At 49.0% G+C, this 27,378-nt stretch overlaps 1 protein-coding gene across 6 annotated transcripts in view; it reads right to left on the bottom strand.

The window, feature by feature from the left end:
* The window catches only part of LOC137426637 (zinc finger protein 407), a 115,475-nt gene that overhangs the window by 47,207 nt on the left and 40,890 nt on the right, over window positions 1-27,378 (bottom strand). For all 6 annotated transcript variants that reach the window (XR_013623642.1, XR_013623643.1, XM_068115349.2 and 3 more), the window contains 5 exons: window positions 22,425-22,775; window positions 6,455-6,701; window positions 5,998-6,112; window positions 4,796-4,870; window positions 4,512-4,678 (listed from right to left, as the gene is read on the bottom strand). Coding sequence is in view for 4 of the 6 variants with exons in the window: in XM_068115349.2 (XP_067971450.2) it covers window positions 4,512-4,678; window positions 4,796-4,870; window positions 5,998-6,112; window positions 6,455-6,701; window positions 22,425-22,775 (955 nt within the window). In the remaining 2 variants the exon portion in view is untranslated. The remainder of the gene's footprint in view (window positions 1-4,511; window positions 4,679-4,795; window positions 4,871-5,997; window positions 6,113-6,454; window positions 6,702-22,424; window positions 22,776-27,378) is intronic.

Genomic DNA, 27,378 nt, shown 5'->3' with positions numbered 1-27,378 from the left:
TGTTGTCCCGAACTGTCACCGTTTCTTGCCAAGCTCTTCAACATGCGCTTGTCTGCGTCAGTGTTTCCTTCATCATGGAAAGTGGCTACTGTTGTCCCTGTTTTCAAGGGTGCAGGTGAGCATTCTGAACCAAGTAACTATTGCCCCATCAGCCTGCTTCCTTTAATAAGTAAGGTATTTGAATTCTTCATCAATGAACAACTTCTCAGACATCTGGAGGACAATGAACTTCTCACTGTCTGCCAGTATGGTTTTTGTTATTCTCGCTCTACTGGTGATCTGCTATCCTAAATTATGGATCATCTCAACAGGGCATTGGAGCTCAAGGGTGAAGCTAGATTCGTTGTTTTGGATATCTCAAAAGCCTTTGATAAAGTTTGGCACAGGGGTCTGCTCCACAAGCTCCAGTCACATGGTGTATTTGGGGTGATGCATTCAATCATCTCAGCTTTCCTTACAAATCGCAAGATGAAGGTGAAACTTGAGGGTAAGTCTTCTCCTACTTGCTCCATCAATTCTGGTGTTCCACAGGGTTCTGTCCTTGGTCCCACATTGCTCCTTGTTTATATCAATGATTTTGTTTTGCTTTATCCTTATATTTTTCTAACCTTCTCTTAGCCCCTTACCTAGAGTGGCTGGCTGCATGCCTTGTCTGGGGCGGTCTCCATAAAAATAACATAAAAAAATTAATAAAATGAGAAATGTAATGTAATGGGGAAGAAGATGCTGGTGATGGGGAACTAAAAATCATATCACTTTTGCTTTGATAATGTGTACTTGGTACATAATGGGGGTTATAATCTATCTATTCCATAATGGGTGTTATAATCTATCCATACCATAATGGGGGTTAGAATCTATCTATACCACAATGGGTGTTATAATCTATCCATACCACAATGGGTGTTATAATCTATCTACACCGTAATGGGTGTTATAATCTATCTATACCACAATGGGGGTTATAATCTATCTATACCACAATGGGGGTTATAATCTATCTATACCACAATGGGTGTTATAATCTATCTATACCACAATGGGTGTTATAATCTATCTATACCACAATGGGGGTTATAATCTATCTATACCACCATGGGTGTTATAATCTATCTATACTACAATGGGTGTTATAATCTATCTATACCACAATGGGTGTTATAATCTATCAACACCATAATGGGTGTTATAATCTATCTATACCACAATGGGGGTTATAATCTATCTATACCACAATGGGTGTTATAATCTATCTACACCATAATGGGTGTTATAATCTATCTATACCACAATGGGGGTTATAATCTATCTATACCACAATGGGGGTTATAATCTATCCATACCACAATGGGGGTTATAATCTATCTACACCATAATGGGTGTTATAATCTATCTATACCACAATGGGGGTTATAATCTATCTATACCACAATGGGTGTAATAATATATCCATACCACAATGGGTGTTATAATCTATCGACACCACAATGGGTGTTATAATCTATCTATACCACAATGGGGGTTATAATCTATCTATACCACAATGGGGGTTATAATCTATCTATACCACAATGGGGGTTATAATCTATCTATACCACAATGGGGGTTATAATCTATCTACACCATAATGGGGGTTATAATCTATCTATACCACAATGGGTGTTATAATCTATCAATACCATAATGGGGGTTATGTATCTATAACATAATGGGGGTTATAATCTATCTATACCACAATGGGGGTTATAATCTATCTATAACATAATGGGGGTTATAATCTATCTATACCACAATGGGGGTTATAATCTATCTATACCACAATGGGGCTTATAAATTTATCTATACCACAATGGGGGTTATAATCTATCGACACCATAATGGGGGTTATAATCTATCTATACCACAATGGGTGTTATAATCTATCAATACCATAATGGGGTTATAATGTATCTATAACATAATGGGGGTTATAATCTATCTATACCACAATGGGGGTTATAATCTATCTATACCACAATGAGTGTTATAATCTATCTATACCACAATGAGTGTTATAATCTATCTATACCATAATGGGGGTTATAATCTATCTATACCACAATGGGTGTTATAATCTACATATACCATAATGGGGGTTATAATCTATCTATTCCATAATGGGGGTTATAATCTATCTATTCCATAATGGGGGTTATAATCTATCTATACCACAATGGGGGTTATAATCTATCTATAACATAATGGGGGTTATAATCTATCTATACTATAATGGGGGTCATAATCGATCAATACCACAATGTGGGTTATAATCTATCTATCTATACCACAATGGGGGTTATAATCTATCGATACCATCATGGGTGTTATAATCTATCTATACCACAATGGGGGTTATAATCTATCTATACCATAATGGGGGTTATAATGTATTTATACCGTAATGGGGGTTATAATCTATTTATACCATAATGGGGGTTATTATCTAGCTATACCATAATGGGGGTTATAATCTATCCATACCATAATGGGTGTTATAATCTATCCATACCATAATGGGTGTTATAATCTATCCATACCATAATGGGCGTTATAGTCTATCCATACCATAATGGGTGTTATAATCTATCCATACCATAATGGGTGTTATAATCTATCCATACCATAATGGGTGTTATAGTCTATCTATACCATACTGGGTGTTATAATCTATCTATAGGACAAGAGAGCCGTTTGTTTGTGTGTGTGTGTGTGTGTGTGTGTGTGTGTGTGTGTGTGTGTGTGTGTGTGTGTGTGTGTGTGCCCGTGTCTGTGTGTATGTGTCTGTCTGTCTGTGTGTGTGTGTGTGTGTGTGTGTGTGTGTGTGTGTGTGTGTGTGTGTGTGTGTGTGTCTGTCTGTGTGTGTATCTGTGTGTGTGTGTGTGTGTATCTGTGTGTGTGTGTGTGTGTGTGTGTGTGTGTTTGTTTGTCTGTGTGTTTGTCTGTGTGTTTGTCTGTCTGTCCGTCCGTTTGTCTGTCTGTCCGTCCGTTTGTCTGTCCGTCCGTTTGTCTGTCTGTTTGTTTGTTTGTCTGTCTGTCGGTGTCACCATTTTTCTCAGAGATGACTGAACGGATCTTTCGTCAAACTTTCATAGGTTCGTGTTTGGGTGCTGGGGAAAGTTTTAGGCAAAATAAAATTGAACATTTTGAGAGTAAAGTTACATTTTTTTTTTTATCGCTCTACAAACGTCTGTTGCCATGTGAAAGGTAATATTAAATAATCCCCGACCCCATTCCTTTGTGGGTGTAGGGAAGTGTTTTTGGTGACGAACACTCACATGAATTGTGAGTGTTCGTCACCTGACAATCCTGACATTCCTGACAATCCTGACATTCCTGGATTTTCAATCCTGACAAATCCCACACTCACACTATGTCTCTCCGAAAAGACCGACTGGAAAACCCTCCCATCTACTTTCTCAACAATCCTCTCCAAGAAGTTCTGTCACTCAAGCTTTTGGGTCTCACTATCTGCCATGATCTTTCCTGGGAAAACCACATTTCAAATCTGGCTTCCAAAGCCAGTCACCGACTGGGCATCCTCCGTCATGCGAAGTCCTTCCTTGGCACACCTGAGCTCCTCACCACATACAAGGCTTTCATCCACAGCTCAATGGAATACTGTTCCCCCCTCTGGGCCAGTGCTCCTGCCTCACGCCTAGCTCGCCTTCGCGCTGTTGAAACCAAAGTTTTCAGAATCATTCGAATCTCCTGCGATGAAGCTAACTCCGAGGGCCTTTCACTTACTCACCGCAGGCAGGTTGGTGGTCTTTCCGTCTTCTACCGACTCCTCTCCGGCCTTGCTCCCCCAGCTCTCTCTGTGTTCTGTCCCCCTAATATTCCTACAGGTCACACAAGATCTGCCAGCAACCCTCTTATGGTTAAACTGCCAAAATCTAGGCTCTCTGCTCACCTTCACTCTTTCATTCCCCTTTTCTCCCACCTCTGGAACAAACTCCCCCACTCCCTTCAATCCCACTCCTCCCTCCAGGTCTTTAAAACAGCTGTTCACCACCATCTCTTATCTTCCCCCATCCAAAACCTTGATATTTTCTACCCCCGCTAATTCACCCCAGATACACCTTGTTTGAAATTCCAACTTCTTTCCTAGAAGTCCTTGCAGTGTTGATGTGTTTTATACTTCTCCCAACTCCCCCCAAGCCCTCCCCCTCCCACATTTCTCTCGATGTCCATGCTCTCAAATGTTGCGTTTGTGTCCTTCCCCCTCTCTCCCCATCTTGTGTTCCGCTCCCCTTATTTTTTTGTGTTTTATGTGTCGGTTTGACTTTTTGTGTGATTAATGTTAGCTCTTTCACGAGCCTCGATCTTGTATACAAAAAAATTTTTTAAAAAAATTGTCCTGCAGCTGGATTAAAGTAACTTATCAATATGACAATATTGTGGTCTGCTGTAACATTATTTAGCTGTTGATCATTCTAATCTACGGTAATTGTGTTGCACCACGTGTACATTACCCGTGTGAGTGTTCATGTGATTCCTGAGTGCATATCTACTCAGGAATGAGTAATGACACTGTGGCCATGTACAGGGGAAGGGTTTGTGGCCAAGATGGAGTCTTCGGTGACCACGCAGGGCCCACTTCTCTGCAAAGCTGCGGCTGCATATATCGCAGGAGAAACACCTGTGAGGGTCACAGAAGGTTATGCAAAGTCAAAATGAGGTCGGCCAATCACCAGGAAGGAAGCGTTCGGCAAGTGATGGGAGAAAGAAAGATAAAATACAAGGAAGTTGGACCTACCTCTCTTTCTTCGTTCCAAGTCCATGTTTTTTTAACATGTGTTTCAACATGTGTTTCTTCATGATAAACCCATTTCTGAAACAAACAAATGACTTGTAATAATTAGATCTGGACAATGCAATTGCATATACCACTCCAGCTGAAAGTGCACCTTGCTACCAATTGTAGAAATATGATAATTATTGCAGGCGTGACGCCACATGCACAGACTGCAGGAACTTTCTTCCGTCCGTAAATCTCGTAGCGCACACTCGCACGCACTCTCGCATGCAGCCATGCAGTTTGTCCTCGATTTGTCTTCATTGAAGTGCGACAGACAGTAAATAAAGTTGGTGATCTATAATAATAATAAAAGATAATGTGTATGTGTCTGTGTGTGTCAGTGTGTCTCCTCCATAACTACAAAACCAGGAAACCTAGCTGCCCCAAACTTTGCATGCACTCTCAGAGAACTCCAAAGGAGTGCATGCATGGAAACTGCTTGTTTGGATAAATATAAACACCCCTTCTGAAGAGAAATAACGGCTTGCCTTCATGAAAGGCTTTATCCTCGGTCCGCTCAATATCACCTCGCAGGGGTCCTAGTGGCCATTTTGTTTTGGCCTATTCTAACATGCCTTGCCTTGAAAACACGACCACCTCTCACAGACTAATTAAAGTATCCAATCCAAATCTGTGTTCTGGTTTGAGAATGGGATCTCGATGATTAAATATGGGATCCTGCTTGAGTTCTCTTCCGTCATGTTTGTTAAAATATCAGCTCATCGCCATCTTATGACAAACTACATCTCCACATCTAATCTCGAGTGCTTTGTCTATCTCTGTCTTATGTCTGTTTGTTTCCCACCTCCATTCCCCCTCTCCCCTATCATCATGCATGCTTTGTGTGTTACTTCACATTGTTCTTTCAAGAGCCTTGACATCCAAGCGAACGGTGCCGGGGCTGATCCGCTGATCCTGGTGGATAGCAATGTGACAGGAACCATTCTAGCACGGAACAGACTCGCTTGTGGAGACGCAAATACGTGTCCTCGTCAAGGCCATGATAGTAGGAACTCGTACTGCTCAGCTATATTGTGAAAAGGGCTAAATAAAGGTGCTGATCTCAGGTATACCAGCAATGGAAACCTGGCTAAAACAACCAGCAGTAAGCGGATGCCAACATTGCAATAGCATGATAATGACAATGCGACATCACGTACCCACATACAGAACAGTAGTATTCACAGAGGTTGAGATGACGTTTCACATGTGTGCGTATGTCTCCAAGCTGTGCAGCAGAAAAATTACAGATGGTGCAGTGGAAAGGTTTGGAGCCTGAAGGGACCAAGGATGGGAGAATAACATTAGGAGGGGGCAGGATGTGCCAGGGGCGGGGAGCACTGGAGGTGGGGGAGTGAGGAGGAGCGGGAAGCAGGGGCAGGGAGCACTGGAGGCAGGGGCGGGATGCTGGAGTCAGGAAGTGGGGAAAGCGGAGGGAGAGGTTGACTCGCCTGAAGCAAGGGGTGGGACACACCTCATGTTGATGATGCAGGGGGGCAAGACACAGGAGCAACGGATGAGGCGTTACGGAAAAGTATGGAAAAACGTGGTTGATAAGGAACACATTAAAGTTAAAACATGTTGCAGCAGACAAGTAAATGTGTGTTGGATTCGTACCAGTGTGTGTGCGGATATGTGAAAGAAATGATAAAACGCTCGACCCAGTACTCTTCTTTCCACAGTGTGGGCAAGGCCCTCCATTAAACTTTGCACGCTCCTCGTTTATCTGTGCCGTGTCCTCACGTATGTACAGAGGCACCTTGTGCCGCATGCTTTCGTGCTTTGTACTCATGTGTGAGACAAGCTCGATTTCAGAAGGAAAGTCAATGTGACACTGGAAGCAGTGGGGTTTCACTCCAGAAGCCTGTCAGGAACATGATGTCAGCAACAATTAGATTCGGAAGCCAGCCTGAGGTTCAACTCAAAACAAGTGCTCATACGCAGTAGGCCCTCAAGTCGAATACCCACATTCAGTGAACCGTTACTCTGACATTTATATATAAAAATGATGGTATTCATCGAATACTTACCCCGCGCAGTCAACTTGTTACGAGCCAACTCTTCTGTTTTGTTTTTTTCTTTGATCCAATAAGGCTGCCAGACCACATGACTGACGACATCATAAATTTATATTCTCCAATATAATTGTTCCATAGATCACGCCCAATACATTTCAAACTGATCTGACTAAGCGTTGTACTTGTCGAATTATGTCGTCATAATTAAGGCACCATGACGTCATCGTTAACAACTCTTGCTCCCCATATGGAGTTCTTTACATTGTTTACAATGAGTCATGTTTAAATTTTTTCGATGGAGTGATTTTGGAAATATAGAGGTGCAACATTTTTCGTTTTTTTCCAAGATGGTGCCTGTACCACGTGGCCTATGATGTCATAATTATCGTCAAAAAATTATACAATAGGAGGCGCTCCTGTGGTGAAAATTTCGTGTCCATCAGACCAACAGTTGCGGAGTAAGAATTTCATACCGATCAGATGAAGTGTTGTACTTGTCGAATTATGACGTCATAATGAAGGCACCAATGACATCATCATTAACGTACCTTGCTCCCCATGGTAAGTACTTGACAATGAGCCATGTTTCAAATTGTTTTTCCCGGTGAGTGGTTTCGGAGATAAAGAGGTGCAAAGTTTTTCCAAGATGGCGTCCATACCACGCGACCTATTACGTCATAATTATAACTAAATAAACATACAGGAAGAAGCACTACTATGGTGAAAATTTCGTGTCAATCGCACCAACGGTTTCCAAGAGAATGAATTTTTTAAATGCAGACACACACAGTCACGTGAAAAAGTAAGTACACCCCATGTAAAGTTTTGACTTTTTCAACATATTGCAACATACAGCTATTTGATCTTCATTTCAACAATATTGACAGATAAAGGTGATATTGTAGCGGCTGCCGCTGGGGTTTCACAATCGCCTTGCACCTATCAAGGACGCGGAGCGATCACCATGCCGGGCTCGTCCAGGACGCCCGGGCAGGCTCGCCCTCAACTTGCCAGGCCGCAGCCAGGACGCTGGGCCACGCCCCCTGGCGCCGGGCCTGGGCAAACCCCCTGGGTTAATAGATATATATTGCTGACCGATAAACGGTTTTTCAGAGTGCCTGAGCGTTTGATTTCAATAAAGCAACTCAGATGAATTCCAGCTTTTTGTCGCGTCCATTCTTCTGATCGACGTGGGAGCCCCAGCTCCTTCATTGGTGACCTATCGACATGGACACGGCAGTCGCCCTTAAACTGCCTACCTTCTGGGAGGCTCACGCGGCGGTTTGGTTCGCACAGGCGGAGTCCCTGTTCGCCCTGCGAGGCATCACGGCCGACGACACCCGCTTCCACCATGTGGTAGCTGCGCTCGGGTCGACTACCGCGGCCCGCGCCCTGAGCCTCCTCGAAAGCCCGCCAGCCGCTGACAAATACGGCGCGATTAAGAAGCTGCTCCTCGATGCTTTCGCCCTCCCATCGGCGGAACGCGCACGGCGCCTGCTCGAACTGCTTGAGCTCGGCGACACGCGCCCTTCCGAGCGAATGGACTACATGCTTTCACTGCTCGGCGAGCACTCTCCGGCATTCCTGTTCCGGGAGCTGTTCTTCCGTCAGCTGCCTAACCCGGTACGCCTCGCCCTGGCAAGCACGACGATCACAGATCCCCGGGCCCTTGCCAGAGAAGCCGACAAGATCTCCGCTGCAGGACGGCGCATCGCAGCGGCGACATGGGACCCACCGCCGTCCGACGCAACAACCATGGCGCCCGAGCACCCGGCACGGTCGACGGCCGAACTGCCGACGCAATTGGCGGCCGCTCTACCGTGCCGACCACCTCCACCCGACCAAGCGTGGTGTTACTATCATGCCAGGTTCGGACAAAAGGCCCGGACATGCCGACCCCCGTGCACCTTCGGCAGGCCGGGAAACGGCCGGGCCGGCGTTCATTACCAGCCATGAGCGCCGGCCATACGGGCAACTTACTGTTCATCACGGATACAGCGTCCGGACGGCGCTTCCTGTGCGACACCGGCGCCCAACTGAGCGTCATACCCGCCTCTGACCAGGACAGGCAATCCGCGGTTTGCGGCCCCTCCTTAGTTGCGGCCAACGGATCGACTATCCGCACCTTCGGCCCGCGCAACGTCACCCTCTGCTTCGGCGGCCAACGCTTTGCTTGGACGTTTGTAACCGCCAACGTGCCCGTGGCTCTGCTAGGCGCCGACTTCCTCTGCGCACACGGACTGCTGGTGGACGTCCAACGGCGTCGTTTAATCAACGCTGAAACCTTCAGCTCCCTGGTATGCACATTGAGCAGCTCCGCGCCGACCGAGCTGGCATGCACCGTCCCGGCGGCGAACGAGTTTGCTCGCCTGCTCACGGAGTTCCCGGCCCTCACGCGGCCGACGTTTTCGGCCGTCGCAGTACGGCATGGGATCGAGCACCACATACCAACCACGGGCCCGCCGGTCTACGCCAGGGCCCGCCGCCTCGACCCAGCCAAGCTCGCCGTAGCGAAGGCCGAATTCGACGCGTTGGAGCACCTCGGCATCGTGCGGCGCTCCGATAGCGCATGGGCCTCGCCACTGCACATCGTGCCAAAGCCGGGGGGTGGATGGCGCCCGTGTGGCGACTACCGCCGTTTGAATGACGCTACCACCCCCGACAGGTACCCGATCCCGCATATCCAAGACTTCTCCGCCCGTCTGGCGGGACGGGTCATTTTTTCGAAAATTGATCTCATACGGGGATATCACCAGGTACCTGTCAGGGCGGCCGACGTCCCTAAAACGGCAGTCATCACGCCGTTCGGCTTATTCGAATTCTTGCGGATGCCGTTCGGTCTCAAGAACGCGGCTCAGGCGTTCCAGCGCTTGATGGACGGCGTGCTGCGTGACCTGCCGTTCCTTTTCGTTTACCTGGACGACATCCTCGTCGCCAGCACGTCCCGGGCCGAGCACCTCCTCCACCTCCGAACACTGTTCGAGCGCCTCAGCGAGCACGGCCTCATCGTCAACCCGGCCAAATGCCACTTCGGCACGACGGCCGTTGATTTTTTGGGCCACCACATCACCAAGAACGGGGCCGTGCCGCTGCCAACCAAGGTCGAGGCCATCACCACGTTCCCGCGTCCCCGCACCATAAAGGCCCTGCAGGAATTCCTGGGAATGGTGAATTTTTATCACCGCTTCGTGCCCCGCGCTGCTCACCTCATGCGGCCCCTCTACGAAGCCCTCCGGGGCAAGCCGGCCAAGCACGACATCGTCTGGTCCGCAGCAATGGATGCGGCCTTCCAAAGCTCAAAGCGGGCCCTCGCCGACGCAACACTGCTCGCTCACCCGGTGCTCAACGCTCCCATCGCCCTCACCACGGATGCCTCCGACTACGCGGTGGGCGCCGTCCATGAGCAATGGGTGAACGGGGTTTGGCAGCCACTCGCTTTTTTCAGCCGACAGCTCCGGCCGAACGAGCTCAAATACAGCACGTTTGACCGGGAGCTCCTCGGTCTACACCTGGCCGTCCGCCATTTCCGCCACCTCCTGGAGGGCCGACCTTTCACGGCGTTCGTCGACCACAAGCCGTTGATTTACGCCATGGCCAAGGTCACGGAGCCATGGCCGGCCCGCCAACAGCGCCACCTCTCCGCCATGTCGGAGTTCACCACGGACATCCGGCACGTCGCCGGCAAAAACAACGCCGTGGCCGACTGTCTTTCCCGGGCCAGCGCGAACGCGGTCCACCTGGGCGTGGATTTTGCGCTTATGGCGGCGGACCAAACCACCGACACCACGGTGCAAGCCCTCCGGGCGGCGGACACGGGCCTCCGCCTGGCCGACATCCCCTGCGCGGACACTGTCCTGCTCTGCGACGTCTCCCAAGGCCAGCCTCGCCCCATCGTGCCCGTCACCTGGCAACGCCGCATCTTCGCCTCCCTCCACGGCCTTTCCCACCCGGGCCGGAAAGCTTCCCAGAAGCTGGTGTCGGCGCGTTTCGTCTGGCACGGCCTTCGTCGGGACGTCCGCGATTGGACCAGCGCCTGCACGGCCTGCCAACGGGCCAAGGTCCACCGACACACCCAGGCCCCGCTGGCACCTTTCACCGTGCCCGAACGACGTTTCGACCACGTCAACGTGGATCTGGTGGGCCCCCTCCCCCCGTCACGGGGGTTCACACACCTGCTCACCATGGTGGACAGGACCACCAGGTGGCCGGAGGCCGTTCCCCTCGTCTCCACCACCACCGCCGACGTGGCGCAGGCTTTCATCGCCACCTGGGTCGCCCGCTTCGGCGCACCGGCGGACATCTCGTCAGACCGCGGACCACAGTTCACCTCCGAGCTGTGGGGCGCGGTCGCCCGCAACCTGGGGGTCAAGCTCCACCGTACTACGGCCTACCACCCCCAAGCAAACGGGTTGTGCGAGCGATTCCACCGCTCCATGAAGGCCGCGCTCATGGCCGGCCTTCAAGACGGCGGTTGGGCCGACCGGCTGCCGTGGGTCCTTTTGGGCCTTCGCACGGCCCCCAAGGAGGACCTCCAGGCATCCACCGCCGAGCTGGTCTATGGCCAGGTGCTACGCGTCCCGGGCGAATTCGTGCCCGACGCCACCAGTCCCTGGTCCGCAGCTCACCAGCGCTCGGACCTCCAGGAGGCCGCCCGACGGTTTGCCCCCGTGCCGACATCCCACCACGGTGACCCCCGGTCCTACGTCCCCCCAGCACTCCGCACAGCGGAGTATGTTTTTGTGCGTCACGACGCACATCGGTGGCCACTCCAGCCGCCGTACGACGGGCCCTTCCGGGTGCTGCGACGGGACGACAAGTCGTTCGTCATCGACATCGGCGGCAGGTCGGACCGGATTGCAGTGGACCGCCTCAAGCCGGCGCACGTGGACGTCGACCACCCACCACGGGTGGCCCTTCCGCCGCGGCGAGGCCGCCCCCCGTCCACGGGGCCCCCCACTCGACCGCCCACCACCTCACCGGACCCCCTCCCACGACCCGCCAGGGGTCGCTTCGGCCGGGTCATCAGGACCCCCCTCAAGTTGACCCTGCCGGTGCAAGTCGATTCTGGGGGGACGTGTGTAGCGGCTGCCGCTGGGGTTTCACAATCGCCTTGCACCTATCAAGGACGCGGAGCGATCACCATGCCGGGCTCGTCCAGGACGCCCGGGCAGGCCCGCGCTCAACTTGCCAGGCCTCGGTCGGGACGCCCGGGCATGCCCGGGCATGCCCGGGCAGGCTCGCCCTCAACTTGCCAGGCCACAGCCAGGACGCTGGGCCACGCCCCCTGGCGCCGGGCCTGGGCAAACCCCCTGGGTTAATAGATATATATTGCTGACCGATAAACGGTTTTTCAGAGTGCCTGAGCGTTTGATTTCAATAAAGCAACTCCGATGAATTCCAGCTTTTTGTCGCGTCCATTCTTCTGATCGACGTGGGAGCCCCAGCTCCTTCAATATAATATAACAAATATCATGAAACATTTATATTTTGTAGTCCATTGTATAATTTAAATAAACACAAATGCATATTTTGCATGTGGAAAAAGTAAGTACACCCTTTGCTCTAATTAGGTGGTATTGCCCCCTTTGGCAGAAACAACCTCAAGTAGGCGTTTCTTATAACTGTCTACCAGTCTCTGACATCGACTGGGAGAAAATTTTGCCCACTCCTCCATGCAGAATTCTTTCAGCTGTGCGATGTTTGAGCGGTTTCTTGCATGCACAGCTCGTTTCAAATCCCCCCACAACATCTCGATGGGATTTAGATCCGGGCTTTGACTTGGCCATTCTAGAACCCTCCATTTCTTTCTTTTCGGCCATTCCTTGGTGGATTTACCGGTATGTTAAGGGTCATTGTCATGTTGCAAGGTCCACCTTCAGTTGAGCTTCAACTTTCCGACAGATGGCCTCACATTATCCTCAAGCACCCTCTGGTACAATCAAGAATTCATAGTGGATTCCATGATGGCGAGCTGCCCAGGCCCTGATGCAGCAAAGCTGCCCCAAGCCATAATATTTCCACCACCATGCTTTACAGTTGGTATCAGGTTATTGTGGTCAAATGCTGTCTTTGGTTTTAGCCAAACATGTCTTCTGGTACTGTGGCCAAATAGTTATACCTTTGACTCATCTGTCCAGAGCACTTTGTTCCAGAAGTGCTGGTCTTTGCCTCGGTGTTCATTGGCAAACTTTAGTCTTGCCCTGATGTTCTTTCTGGATAGCAAAGGTTTCCTCCTGGCACACCTCCCATGCAGATCAAATTTGTTCAGCCTCTTTCTAATGGTAGACTCGTGCACTTTGACATCAACAGGGGCAAGAGCTACCTGTAGGTCCCGTGATGACATTCTGGGGTTCTTAGAGACTTCTTTCAGCATCTTGCGGTCTGCTCTCGGGCTGAACTTGCTGGGGCGGCCTGGCCTGAACAAGTTGGCAGTTGTTTGGAATCTTCTCCACTTGCAGATGATCTTCCGGACAGTCGAATGATTGATTTCAAATTGTTTGGAGATCTTTTTAAATGCCTTCCCAGACTCGTAGGCATCCATAACCTTCTTTCTGAAGGCCTCGGAGAGCTCTTTTGATCTAAGCATGGTGACGCCGCACACTTCAACAACAAAGAGCAAACGAAACGAAATGTCTGAGGTTTAAATAAGACAGGTTCCTCCAAGATCCTCTCTGACGATGTTCTAATCATTTGCACCTGAGCTGGTGCACCTGATTCCAATTTTAGGTATTTGAAGTAGTGATAAATGTCAGGGTGTACTTACTTTTTCCACATGCGAAATTTGCATTTATGTTCATTTAAATTATACAATGAACAACAAAATGTAAATGTTTCATGATATTTGTTATATTATATCACCTTTATCTATCAATATTGTTGAAATGAAGATCAAATAGCTGAAGGCCTATGTTGAAATATGTTGAAAAAGTCAAAACTTTACATGGGGTGTACTTACTTTTTCACGTGACTGTACATACATTTACACAATTTTAAGTGGGGACCATTCAACAACAACAACAACATGCATTTTAAGGCCATTTTCCCTGCTAGAGCGGGGGTTAGCCTTGCGGTCCCCATGACAATCTTCTCCATCTTGCCCTATTTTCTGCATCTCTCCTTGTTAACCCCCTGGCCCGCATTTCTTCTCCCACCATCTTTGGCGAAGTCTTTCTCGGTCTTCCCCGTCCTCTACTTCCTTCTACATTCATTTCCATCACTCTTCTCAACCAGTCACTTTCATCCTTCCTCAACACATGACCAAACCATCTCAACCTGTTCCTCTTCACAACATCAATCACAGGCTCCATTCCCATCATTTTTCGCAATTTATCATTTGTCTTCCTCTCTCTCAACGATACTCTGCACATCCATCGAACCATTCGCATTTCCACCCTTTCCAACCTTCGTTGCTGCTCTTCGTTCATTACCCATGTCTCGCTCCCATAAATCATAACACTTCTCACACATGCAGCAAACACCTTTCCCTTCAGCTTCAACGACACTCCCCTCCTCATCAGCATGCCACTCAGTTCCCGAAACTTATTCCATGCACATCTCACTCCAGCAACCGTTGCCGAGTCTGATCCACCTTCTCCATTCAGCATGTCTCCGAGGTAGCAAAATGTTTTCACACCTTCCAGCTTCACGCCGTCTCCAAGATCCAACTCAACATTTCCTCCATCTGCAGCTCCGTCTGTGCACACCTTACATTTGAATGTAGCTGCCACACTGGTTAATGACCCTCTCAGACCACTACATTTTTGATGAACCCACTCAGCGCACATTGTACATTGAATGGAGTTCACTCTGACACCCTTCCTGCACACAGCACATGGCCACTTCCCAGTTCTTTCCACCTCACCACATGCTTTACCACTTGCCATCACCTTCGTTTTTCCGATATTCACCTTCAGACCTTTTGTCTGCATACATTCCTTCCACTTCTTCATCTTTTCCTTCAGTCCATCCATACTTTCCGCAATCAACACCAGATCATCTGCATACAACAACTCCCACGGTAAACCCTCCTTTACGTTCTGAGCCAGCACCTCCATCACAGCTACAAATAGTAGTGGACTTAGTACCGACCCCTGATGCACTCCCACCTTCACCTCAAACTCACCACTGTTCCCGTCCTTCGTCCTTACAGCTGTGCGCGCTCTTTTGTACATTGCCATCACTACTCTGATCAACCATTCCTCCACTTCTGACTTCCTCAATGCCCATGTCAATACTTCGCGTGGAACCCTATCGAATGCTTTCTGCAGATCAACAAACCCAAGAAACAACTTCTTCCTCTTCTCCATGTACTTCTCCTGCAACTGCCTCACAATAAAAAGCACGTCTGTTGTTCCTCTTCCTGGCATAAATCCAAACTGCATTTCGTCGATCTTCACTTTCTTCCTTATCCTCCTCTCCAACACCCTTTCCAATACCTTCATTCCATGCTCCAATAACTTTATCACTCGGTACAAGCCACACTCCAGAGGGTCACCTTTCCCCTTGTATAGAGGGACGAGGGTACTCATTTCCCAATCCACTGGAATGCGGCCTTCTTTCACCGCCAGCTTACAGATCTCTGTCATTCTCTTCACACCCCAACTTCCTGCTGCCTTCAACATATCTCCCACAACTCCTGTCGGCCCTCCCGCTTTTCTACCCTTCATTGCTTTTATCGCTTCCTCAACTTCCTTCTCAGTTATCTTCTCTGCCGGTCCTAAAACTGGGTTACTCTCTATGTTGCCATCCCATTCATTCTCTGTATTCAACAGCATTTCCATATATCTTTTCCATCTTCCTTTAATTCGATCTGGGTCCACAACGATTTGTCCCACTTCATCCTTCAAGCAACTCACCCCCATCACATCACACCTCTCTTTCGCTGTCTGCTTTGCAATCCTGAATACTGCTCTCTGACACTCTTCCGAATCCAAGCGTTCTCCGAACATTTTCCTACATGCCTCCTGTGCCTTTGCTACCACTTTCTTTGCAGCCTTCTTGGCTGCCTCATAACTTTCATGCTCTGCTGTTTCTGCTCCCGTACCCTTCGCCTTCTGCCACTCCTTGAACTTCTTCCTCTTCTCGTCAATCCTCTTTCCAACTTCATCATCCCACCACCATGTTTCCGAGTGCCTCGGTGGTCCTTTTGTCCATCCACATACCTCACCAACGGCTCCCAACAGACTATCTTTCATTGACATCCAACCACTTTCAAGCTCAACCACATCATCCTCTACCCTACTCAGCCTCCCTTTTAATGCCTCCCTCACTGTCACCTCTTTCAACCTCCACACCTTCATTCTCGGTTGGTACTTCACCCGCAGAGCTCTCCTCGCACCTTTCACCCTTATGTCGCAGACAACCAAGTGGTGCTGTGAAACAGCCTCCTCCCCCGGGATCACCTTTGTGTCCCACCTATCTCGCCTACGCACCATCAGGTAGTCAACGGTTGTCGTCGACCCACCTGACGTGTATGTAACAAGCTTATTATCCTCTTTCTGGAAATGAGTATTACAAATCAACAAATCAGCTCCATCAGCAAACTCCAAAATCCTTTCACCTTCTCCATTTCTCACACAATATCCGTAACCCCCATGAACTCCCTCAAAACCGTCCATACTCCTTCCCACATGTCCATTTAGGTCTCCTCCTACCACAACAACTTCCTCATCTTTCACGTTTTCCATCAGCTTCTCTATCGCACACCCGAACATGTCCTTCTGTTCATCTTCATGAGTGGGGACCATTCCATGCATCAAAATTGCTGCTTCTCTAAGTTTTAGTTTCAGTGTGTGAAAAACACAGGAACATTCACTGCAAACAACAAGGGGTGGCATTCCAACTGGGGGAATCATCCGGTCACGAAGGATGGGTTCTTCACTAGTATTGTGGGATTCATCCGGTCACAAAGGATGGGTTCTTCACTTATGTTGTGGGATTCATCCGGTCACGAAGGATGGGTTCTTCACTAGTGTTGGTGGATTCATCCGGTCACTAAGGATGGGTTCTTCACTAGTGTTGGGGGATTCATCCGGTCACGAAGGGTGGGTTCTTCACTAGTGTTGGGGGATTCATCCGGTCACTAAGGATGGGTTCTTCACTAGTGTTGGGGGATTCATCCGGTCACTAAGGATGGCTTCTTCACTTGTGTTGTGGGATTCATCCGGTCACGAAGGATGGGTTCTTCACTAGTGTTGGGGGATTCATCCGGTCACTAAGGATGGGTTCTTCACTAGTGTTGGGGTATTCATCCGGTCACTAAGGATGGGTTCTTCACTCGTGTTGGGGGATTCATCCGGTCACTAAGGATGGGTTCTTCACTAGTGTTGGGGGATTCATCCGGTCACCAAGGACGGGTTCTTCACTAGTGTTGGGGGATTCATCCGGTCACTAAGGATGGGTTCTTCACTCGTGTTGGGGGATTCATCCGGTCACTAAGGATGGGTTCTTCACTAGTGTTGGGGGATTCATCTGGTCACTAAGGATGGGTTCTTCACTGGTGTTGGGGGATTCATCCGGTCACTAAGGATGGGTTGTTCATTTGTGTTGGGGGATTTATCCGATCACTAAGGATGGGTTCTTCACTAGTGTTGGGGGAATCATCCGGTCACTAAGGATGGGTTCTTCATTAGTGTTGGGGGATTCATCTGGTCACGAAGGATGGGTTCTTCACTAGTGTTGGGGGATTCATCCGGTCACTAAGGATGGGTTATTCACTGGTGTTGTGGGATTCATCCGGTCACTAAGGATGGGTTCTTCACTAGTGTTGTGGGATTCATCCGGTCAGGAAGGATGGGTTCTTCACTAGTGTTGTGGGATTCATCCGGTCACGAAGGATGGGTTCTTCACTAGTGTTGGGGGATTCATCCGGTCACTAAGGATGGGTTCTTCACTGGTGTTGTGGGATTCATCCGGTCACTAAGGATGGGTTCTTCACTAGTGTTGGGGGATTCATCCGGTCACTAAGGATGGGTTGTTCATTTGTGTTGGGGGATTCATCCGGTCACTAAGGATGGGTTCTTCACTAGTGTTGGGGGATTAATCCGGTCACTAAGGATGGGTTCTTCACTCATGTTGGGGGATTCATCCGGTCACTAAGGATGGGTTCTTCACTAGTGTTGGGGGATTCATCCGGTCACTAAGGATGGGTTCTTCACTGGTGTTGTGGGATTCATCCGGTCACTAAGGATGGGTTCTTCACTAGTGTTGGGGGAATCATCCGGTCACTAAGGATGGGTTCTCGGTCACTAAGGATGGGTTCTTCACTAGTGTTGGGGGAATCATCCGGTCACTAAGGATGGGTTCTTCACTAGTGTTGGGGGAATCATCCGGTCACTCAGGATGGGTTCTCGGTCACTAAGGATGGGTTCTTCACAAGTGTTGGGGGAATCATCCGGTCACTAAGGATGGGTTCTCGGTCACTAAGGATGGGTTCTTCACTCGTGTTGTGGGATTCATCCGATCACTAAGGATGGGTTCTCGGTCACAAAGGATGGGTTCTTCACTCGTGTTGGTGGAATCATCCGGTCACTAAGGATGGGTTCTTCACTCGTGTTGGGGGAATCATCCGGTCACTAAGGATGGGTTCTTCACTCGTGTTGGGTGATTCATCCAGTCACTAAGGATGGGTTCTTCACTAGTGTTGGGTGATTCATCCAGTCACTAAGGATGGGTTCTTCACTGTGGTTGGGGGAATCATCCGGTCACTAAGGATGGGTTCTTCGCTAGTGTTGTGGGATTCATCCGGTCACTAAGGATGGGTTCTTCACTAGTGTTGTGGGATTCATCCGGTCACTAAGGATGGGTTCTTCACTAGTGTTGGGGGAATCATCCGGTCACCAAGGATGGGTTCTTCACTAGTGTTGGGGGAATCATCCGGTCACTAAGGATGGGTTCTTCACTAGTGTTGTGGGATTCATCCGGTCACTAAGGATGGGTTCTTCACTCGTGTTGTGGGATTCATCCGGTCACTAAGGATGGGTTCTTCACTAGTGTTGGGGGAATCATCCGGTCACCAAGGATGGGTTCTTCACTAGTGTTGGGGGAAGCATCCGGTCACTAAGGATGGGTTCTTCACTAGTGTTGGGGGAATCATCCGGTCACTAAGGATGGGTTCTTCACTAGTGTTGTGGGATTCATCCGGTCACTAAGGATGGGTTCTTCACTAGTGTTGGGGGAAACATCCGGTCACGAAGGATGGGTTCTTCACTAGTGTTGTGGGATTCATCCGGTCACTAAGGATGGGTTCTTCACTCGTGTTGTGGGATTCATCCGGTCACTAAGGATGGGTTCTTCACTAGTGTTGGGGGAATCATCCGGTCACTAAGGATGGGTTCTTCACTAGTGTTGGGGGAATCATCCGGTCACTAAGGATGGGTTCTTCACTAGTGTTGGGGGAATCATCTGGTCACTAAGGATGGGTTCTTCACTAGTGTTGTGGGATTCATCCGGTCACTAAGGATGGGTTCTTCACCAGTGTTGTGGGACTCATCCGGTCACTAAGGATGGGTTCTTCACTAGTGTTGGGGGAATCATCTGGTCACTAAGGATGGGTTCTTCACACGTGTTGTGGGATTCATCCGGTCACTAAGGATGGGTTCTTCACTTGTGTTGTGGGATTCATCCGGTCACCAAGGATGGGTTCTTCACTAGTGTTGTGGGATTCATCCGGTCACTAAGGATGGGTTCTTCACTAGTGTTGGGGGAATCATCCGGTCACTAAGGATGGGTTCTTCACTGGTGTTGTGGGATTCATCCGGTCACTAAGGATGGGTTCTTCACTAGTGTTGGGGGAATCATCCCGTCACTAAGGATGGGTTCTTCACTAGTGTTGTGGGATTCATCCGGTCACTAAGAATGGGTTCTTCACTAGTGTTGGGGGAATCATCCGGTCACTAAGGATGGGTTCTTCACTGGTGTTGTGGGATTCATCCGGTCACTAAGGATGGGTTCTTCACTAGTGTTGGGGGAATCATCCCGTCACTAAGGATGGGTTCTTCACTAGTGTTGTGGGATTCATCCGGTCACTAAGGATGGGTTCTTCACTAGTGTTGTGGGATTCATCCGGTCACTAAGGATGGGTTCTTCACTAGTGTTGGGGGAATCATCCGGTCACGAAGGATGGGTTCTTCACTAGTGTTGTGGGATTCATCCGGTCACTAAGGATGGGTTCTTCACTCGTGTTGTGGGATTCATCCGGTCACTAAGGATGGGTTCTTCACTAGTGTTGGGGGAATCATCCGGTCACTAAGGATGGGTTCTTCACTAGTGTTGGGGGAATCATCCGGTCACTAAGGATGGGTTCTTCACTAGTGTTGGGGGAATCATCTGGTCACTAAGGATGGGTTCTTCACTAGTGTTGTGGGATTCATCCGGTCACTAAGGATGGGTTCTTCACTAGTGTTGTGGGACTCATCCGGTCACTAAGGATGGGTTCTTCACTAGTGTTGGGGGAATCATCTGGTCACTAAGGATGGGTTCTTCACACGTGTTGTGGGATTCATCCGGTCACTAAGGATGGGTTCTTCACTTGTGTTGTGGGATTCATCCGGTCACCAAGGATGGGTTCTTCACTAGTGTTGTGGGATTCATCCGGTCACTAAGGATGGGTTCTTCACTAGTGTTGTGGGATTCATCCGGTCACTAAGAATGGGTTCTTCACTAGTGTTGGGGGAATCATCCGGTCACTAAGGATGGGTTCTTCACTGGTGTTGTGGGATTCATCCGGTCACTAAGGATGGGTTCTTCACTAGTGTTGGGGGAATCATCCCGTCACTAAGGATGGGTTCTTCACTAGTGTTGTGGGATTCATCCGGTCACTAAGGATGGGTTCTTCACTTGTGTTGGGGGAATCATCCGGTCACTAAGGATGGGTTCTTCACTAGTGTTGTGGGATTCATCCGGTCACTAAGGATGGGTTCTTCACTTGTGTTGGGGGAATCATCCGGTCACTAAGGATGGGTTCTTCACTAGTGTTGTGGGATTCATCCGGTCACTAAGGATGGGTTCTTCACTAGTGTTGGGGGAATCATCCGGTCACTCAGGATGGGTTCTTCACGAGTGTTGGGGGAATCATCCGGTCACTAAGGATGGGTTCTTCACTAGTGTTGGGGGAATCATTCGGTCACTAAGGATGGGTTCTTCACTAGTGTTGGGGGAATCATCCGGTCACTAAGGATGGGTTCTTCAATGGTGTTGTGGGATTTATCCAGTCACTAAGGATGGGTTTTTGGTCACTAAGGATGGGTTCTTCACTAGTGTTGGGGGAATCATCCGGTCACTAAGGATGGGTTCTTCACTAGTGTTGGGGGAATCATCCAGTCACTAAGGATGGGTTCTTCACTAGTGTTGGGGGAATCATCCGGTCACTAAGGATGGGTTCTTCACTAGTGTTGGGGGAATCATCTGGTCACTAAGGATGGGTTCTTCACTAGTGTTGTGGGATTCATCCGGTCACTAAGGATGGGTTCTTCACTAGTGTTGTGGGATTCATCCGGTCACTAAGGATGGGTTCTTCACTAGTGTTGGGGGAATCATCCGGTCACTAAGGATGGGTTCTTCACTAGTGTTGGGGGAATCATCCGGTCACCAAGGATGGGTTCTTCACTCGTGTTGGGGGAATCATCCGGTCACTAAGGATGGGTTCTTCACTAGTGTTGGGGGAATCATCCGGTCAGTAAGGATGGGTTCTTCACTAGTGTTGGGGGAATCATCCGGTCACCAAGGATGGGTTTTTCACTCGTGTTGGGGGATTCATCCGGTCACTAAGGATGGGTTCTCGGTCACTAAGGATGGGTTCTCGGTCACTAAGGATGGGTTTTTCACTCGTGTTGGGGGATTCATCTGGTCACTAAGGATGGGTTTTTCACTCGTGTTGGGGGATTCATCCGGTCACTAAGGATGGGTTCTTCACTGGTGTTGTGGGATTCATCCAGTCACTAAGGATGGGTTTTTCACTTGTGTTGGGGGATTCATCCGGTCACTAAGGATGGGTTTTTCACTCGTGTTGGGGGATTCATCTGGTCACTAAGGATGGGTTCTCGGTCACTAAGGATGGGTTCTTCATTAGTACAGTCGAGTCTAGTTTCAAGACAAACAGACTTGTCTGTTCCATAGATCATTTGAATTAAGAGGCAGCTCCAAACAAACAGCCAAAGACGATAAATGAACAAACAGACATGAACGCTCAACATGGTGATGGAAAGGCCACTCAGCATCTCCATCCACACGGAACCAAATGAACCGAACACAACGAAAAAGGTCGAGCCAGCGAACGTTTGAGTGCTGTTCAACCAATCACAGCCGAATGTTGCTCGTTTTGGTGTTATAACATTTGTTTGTCTTGTAAACCAAAACTTAAAGGACCTTGTGGCTTATTGAGATGAATCTTATGGAGTGTTCATCTAAACAGGGTACCCCACTGATTCAAAGGAACCTACAATATCGAGGTTTATTCAACCCATTGAGTCAGCAATTTCATCTTATTGATTGTATTATTCACCTTAAGAAAAGTGTCCCTAGTGACATATTCATATACATTCAGTCAGGAATGCATTTGATCTGAGCCTCACCGCCTGCTTCCCAAACTTCTTCTGCATGAGGAGATGGTGGCAACTGGTCTGGTGATGGAGCAGGTTATCTTCCGTGCGAAAGGCCTTTCCACAAAGAAGACAAAAGAACGGCCGTTCTGGAGAACCGTGCTTCATCGTCTGGTGCACGTGCAGGCCGCCGATGCCGTCCGCTTTAAAGCCGCACACCTCGCACACCAAGGAGGTCGGATCGGTGCAGGCCGATGGACGTTTCTTACCCCGGGGCCTGGTCTTGGTTCTTTGCGTACTCTCCGAGGCTTTCTCGTCATCTGGAATGGAACGTAGGGGCTGACGAAGGCGCACGACGCAGGAGTCCGTCTTCGATAATTCGGTCTGTGAGAGCATGAGGTGAGAATATAGTTTTACTTTTTGTATACTTCGTCGATGCTCTTGGAAGAGCGAGTACACTGAATGGATCAGGACATAACAAGACGTAAAACGTGCAAAACGGGAAGCAAAGGGAACAGTTGAGAGAGGGGGGTACACCAACAGCAGAGTTGAAGGACAATATAGAGGAAGACTTGGACAATGGGTGTGGGGAGGAATGGGGGCAGAAGAAGATGCATGGGGTGGACAAGATGGATACAGAAGGAAACTCTCAGGAGAGAAAACTCGAAATTTGGAAGGAGGAGGGATTGGAATGAGGTGGGAGTGGAGGTGGGGGTTAACAAGGGCAGAAAAGATCATGGTATTGGGTGAGGATGATCCGAGAGGGTGGTGAACAGCTGTTTTGAAGACCTGGAAGGAAGAATGAGATTGAAGAGACTGTGGAAGTCGGTTCACGAGGCGGGATAGAATAGGAGCAAATGAGTGGAGGTAAGCAGTGATTATGGATTTAGGTACTTTAATTGGAAGGGGGTTGATGGTGGAGGTGGACCATGTGAGCCCGACAGAAACCTGGGGGTATAACATACAGAAAGAGCAGATGGTGCAAGACTGGAAAGGAGGCAGCAGTAGAACACAGAGAGACCACCAACTGTACTGCGATGGCAAAGTGATGGACCCATAGGCTTAATCCCCGGAGATTCAAATAATCTTAAACGCCTTGGTTTCCACAGCGACAAGATGAGAAAGATGTGAGGCAGGGGGAGCCAGCCCAGAGGGGAGAGCAGTACTCCATCAAGCTGCAGATGAAGGCCTTGTAGGTGGATAGGAGTTCAGGTATGCCAAGGAAGGACTTTGTGTGACGGAGGATGCCCATTTGACGGCTGGCATTGGAGGCCAACGTTGAAATGTGATTTGACCAAGAAAGATCATGGCTGGTAGTGAGTGAGACCCAAGAGTTTGAATGACTGAACTTCCTCAAGAGGATTGTTAATAAAGTAGATGGGAGGGTTTGCCAGACGGTCCTTTCGGAGAGAGAAAGAGAGAGAGATTCGTCATGATTGAAACACAAATTCCAAGTGTTTGACCACATTGTGATATTCTTTCCAGGGTCTGAAGAGGGAAGAGGCTGCAGCCTGTCTGAGGGATGTCATGGCAGAGGATGGAGTAATCAGAAAATAGATAAAGAGGATTTTCCATCGAGTCAGAGAGATCATTGATGAAGATTAGGAATAGGACTGGGCCCAGATCACTGCCTTGGGACACTCCAGCCGTGACAGGGAGAGGAGATGAATGGATTCTGTTGAGTGCCACACATTGGCTACGAGAGTAGAGGAAGTCAGTGAGCCATGTGTGGAGTTGGTCTTTGATTCCATTGGCAGAGAGTTTGGAGGGCAAGGTAGGATATCAAACCCAGACCGTATCAAAAGCACAAGATATGTGCAGAGAGACGCCCTGATCTCATGTCTGACATTGAGGGCCTCCATTCATTATTGGGTGAGTAGAAGCAGCATGTCCAAGGTGGAGTGACCTGGTCTGAATACGAATTGGTGATCTGAGATGATGTTGTTGGAGAAAAGGAAGGACTTCATATCAACTGCAATGATGGATTCCATGACCTTGCTGATGATTGGAAGTAAGCAGATAGGCCTGTAGTTAAGGAGACCCGTTTTTGTACCTTTCTATACCATGCAGTGATGTTGGCTGATTTCCAAGTAGATGGAAGATGACTTAACGGAAATGACAGGGTGAAAAGGGCAGAGAGGATGTGCAAATAATAGCAGATCAGGTTTTTAGGACACGTGAGCTGATGTCTAACGAGAAGGGGGAAGTTTTGCTGAGGCAAGGTGAGGTTTTGGGGGTAGATGTGGGGGTGAGAGGAAGGTTTGAGTGTGAAGGGTGTAGGGGAAGCATTGAGTGGGTGCGGTGAGGAGAGATGCAGAAAGGGGGGCCATGAAGCTTTGAGCAGGTGGGTTGAGGAGAGATGCAGAAAGGGGGGCCATGAAGCTTTGAGCAGGTGGGTTGAGGAGAGATGCAGAAAGGGGGGCCATGAAGCTTTGAGCAGGTGGGGTGAGGAGGGATGCAGAAAGGGGGGACATGCAGCTTTGAGCATGTGGGGTGAGGAGGGATGCATAAAGGGGGGCCATGAAGCTTTGAGCAGATGGGTTGAGGAGGGATGCAGAAAGAGGGGCCATGAAGCTTTGAGCGGGTGGGGTGAGGAGGGATACAGATAGGGGGGTCATGAAGCTTTGAGCGGGTGGGGTGAGGAGGGATGCAGAAAGGGGGGCCATGAAGCTTTGAGCAGATGGGTTGAGGAGGGATGCAGAAAGAGGGGCCATGAAGCTTTGAGCGGGTGGGGTGAGGAGGGATGCAGAAAGGGGGGTCATGAAGCTTTGAGTCGGTGGGTTGAGGAGGGATGCAGAAAGGGGGGTCATGAAGTTTTGAGTGGGTAGGGTGAGGAGGGATGCAGAAAGTGGGGTCATGAAGCTTTGAGTAGGTGGGTTGAGGAGGGATGCATAAAGGGGGGCCATGAAGCTTTGAGCGGATGGGGTGAGGAGGGATGCAGAAAGGGGGGCCATGAAGCTTTGAGCAGATGGGTTGAGGAGGGATGCAGAAAGAGGGGTCATGAAGCTTTGAGCGGGTGGGGTGAGGAGGGATGCAGATAGGGGGGTCATGAAGCTTTGAGCGGGTGGGGTGAGGAGGGATGCAGAAAGGGGGGCCATGAAGCTTTGAGCAGATGGGTTGAGGAGGGATGCAGAAAGAGGGGCCATGAAGCTTTGAGCGGGTGGGGTGAGGAGGGATGCAGAAAGGGGGGTCATGAAGCTTTGAGTAGGTGGGTTGAGGAGGGATGCATAAAGGGGGGCCATGAAGCTTTGAGCGGATGGGGTGAGGAGGGATGCAGAAAGGGGGGCCATGAAGCTTTGAGCAGATGGGTTGAGGAGTAGGGTGGTGCTCAAAAATTTTTTTTTTAAATATTTACTGGGACATGGCTTTATGTTGTTCCTTTTGTTCCAAAATGAAAAGACACCAAATATGAAAGCAATCTGATTTTATTTAGGGGTGCCACATCAGCCTTCAAACTAAAGGTGTCTACAAAACTTTTCTATATTTGGATCGAAAGCAAAACCAGAAGTTTGTTTTATGAAAATCCACCCTCCACTCACTTTCTTTGTATTCTAGCAAACACAAGTTACAATAGCTGCACAAATAGCACTATATTGCTATGAGAACTCAAATTCAATGATAACAATCCAAATGTTCAGTTCATAAAATGAAGAGACACCATATCACATAATATAAAAAAACCCAAATATAATGAGAAATGTAACTCCTATTTCTGGGCCTGTTTCACCACTGTTGCCTTCTTGGCATCGGGGTACATCTTCCTGTGAGCAGCAACAACTTGGAGCAGAGCTTGCTTTTGCTCTTCATCCTTTGTAAGGAGCTTATTGTAGTCTTGTATCAATGCGACACCCCTTTCTGCCCTGTCGTTCACCACGACTAAGCCACTTGCGGCTTTCTTTGCTTCCTGAAAGCTGGTTTCTTGCTCCCATGAACCAGGATCCTTATCCATCCAATCAGTTGGGGTCCCTAGGATGCTGAAGAAATGCTTGGTGTGTTTTGTTATGAGGCCAGCGATTGACAGGGCGGTTCCTCGTTTGATAGCTGGTCTCTTTGGAGAGGGGTTTTCACCGTCATTTTTCAATGCTTCAATCATATTGATCTTGCTTTCTTTGTCAATTCTGGTGTCAAAGAATGCAAATGCCACTAGTACTGGGCTCATGTACCACGTGTGGCGGCCAAGTGCCTTCAAGGCTGCCTGAGCCATCTTCTGATTGATTTGTTCAAACTTTTCCAACTTCTTGAAGAGGTTAATGTCATTCAGGGGAGCCTCAATAGCTTGTGGAGCCCGAAACCAAGCCTGTACATACACAAGGCAGACAAAAATGTTGAAGGCTCGGAGTTCTCTCGCCTCTCGAAGTGTCAAGTGGAACTCTGACCGAAACATTAACACCTGTAGTGAATATAGTGCTTTTGCCATCCATCTGGCTCTGTGCATTGCTCCTGGAGCCATGATCCGGATTCCACGAGGTGGGATTCCTCCCATGTAGATGACAGTCAGTTCTAGGAGTTCACGATAATCATCTCGTGGCTGCTGATCTTTCAAACACACAAGAACGTTTTTGCTTCCAACACAGTGTCTACAGATCCCATTGAAGCCTTCCTCTCTGAGAATTGATCGTGAAGAAACTTCCTGTCCTCGGCGTTGGTGATTATGGCCTCCGAATCTGCATGCCTAAGATCAAACGTCTTCTCCAAGGAGGCCTTGAAGGATGCTTCCTTTTTCTCTTGGGTCGCACCACCCCGCTTTGCACCTTTTTGGAGGCTCCTCCATTCTTCATATAGCCTCTCCAAACGATGGATGCAGTGCTGCTTCGTCGTTGTAGGTAGGTGAGCTTTTTCCCAGAACTTCACAACCTCTTCAATGGTGAGGGTTGCACTCTCCCGGGCAGTGCGATTCTCCTTCTTCAGGTGATGGAAAAACAGGACAAGAGATTGATGCACAGTCGGGAGCTTGGCACCTTTGATGGCATCTCCAGAAGTGGACCCA

Source organism: Myxine glutinosa, chromosome 5, assembly GCF_964187855.1.
Source record: "Myxine glutinosa chromosome 5, kmMyxGlut1.1, whole genome shotgun sequence".
NCBI lineage: Eukaryota > Metazoa > Chordata > Myxini > Myxiniformes > Myxinidae > Myxine > Myxine glutinosa.
This window is presented reverse-complemented; position numbering and strand designations above follow the sequence as displayed.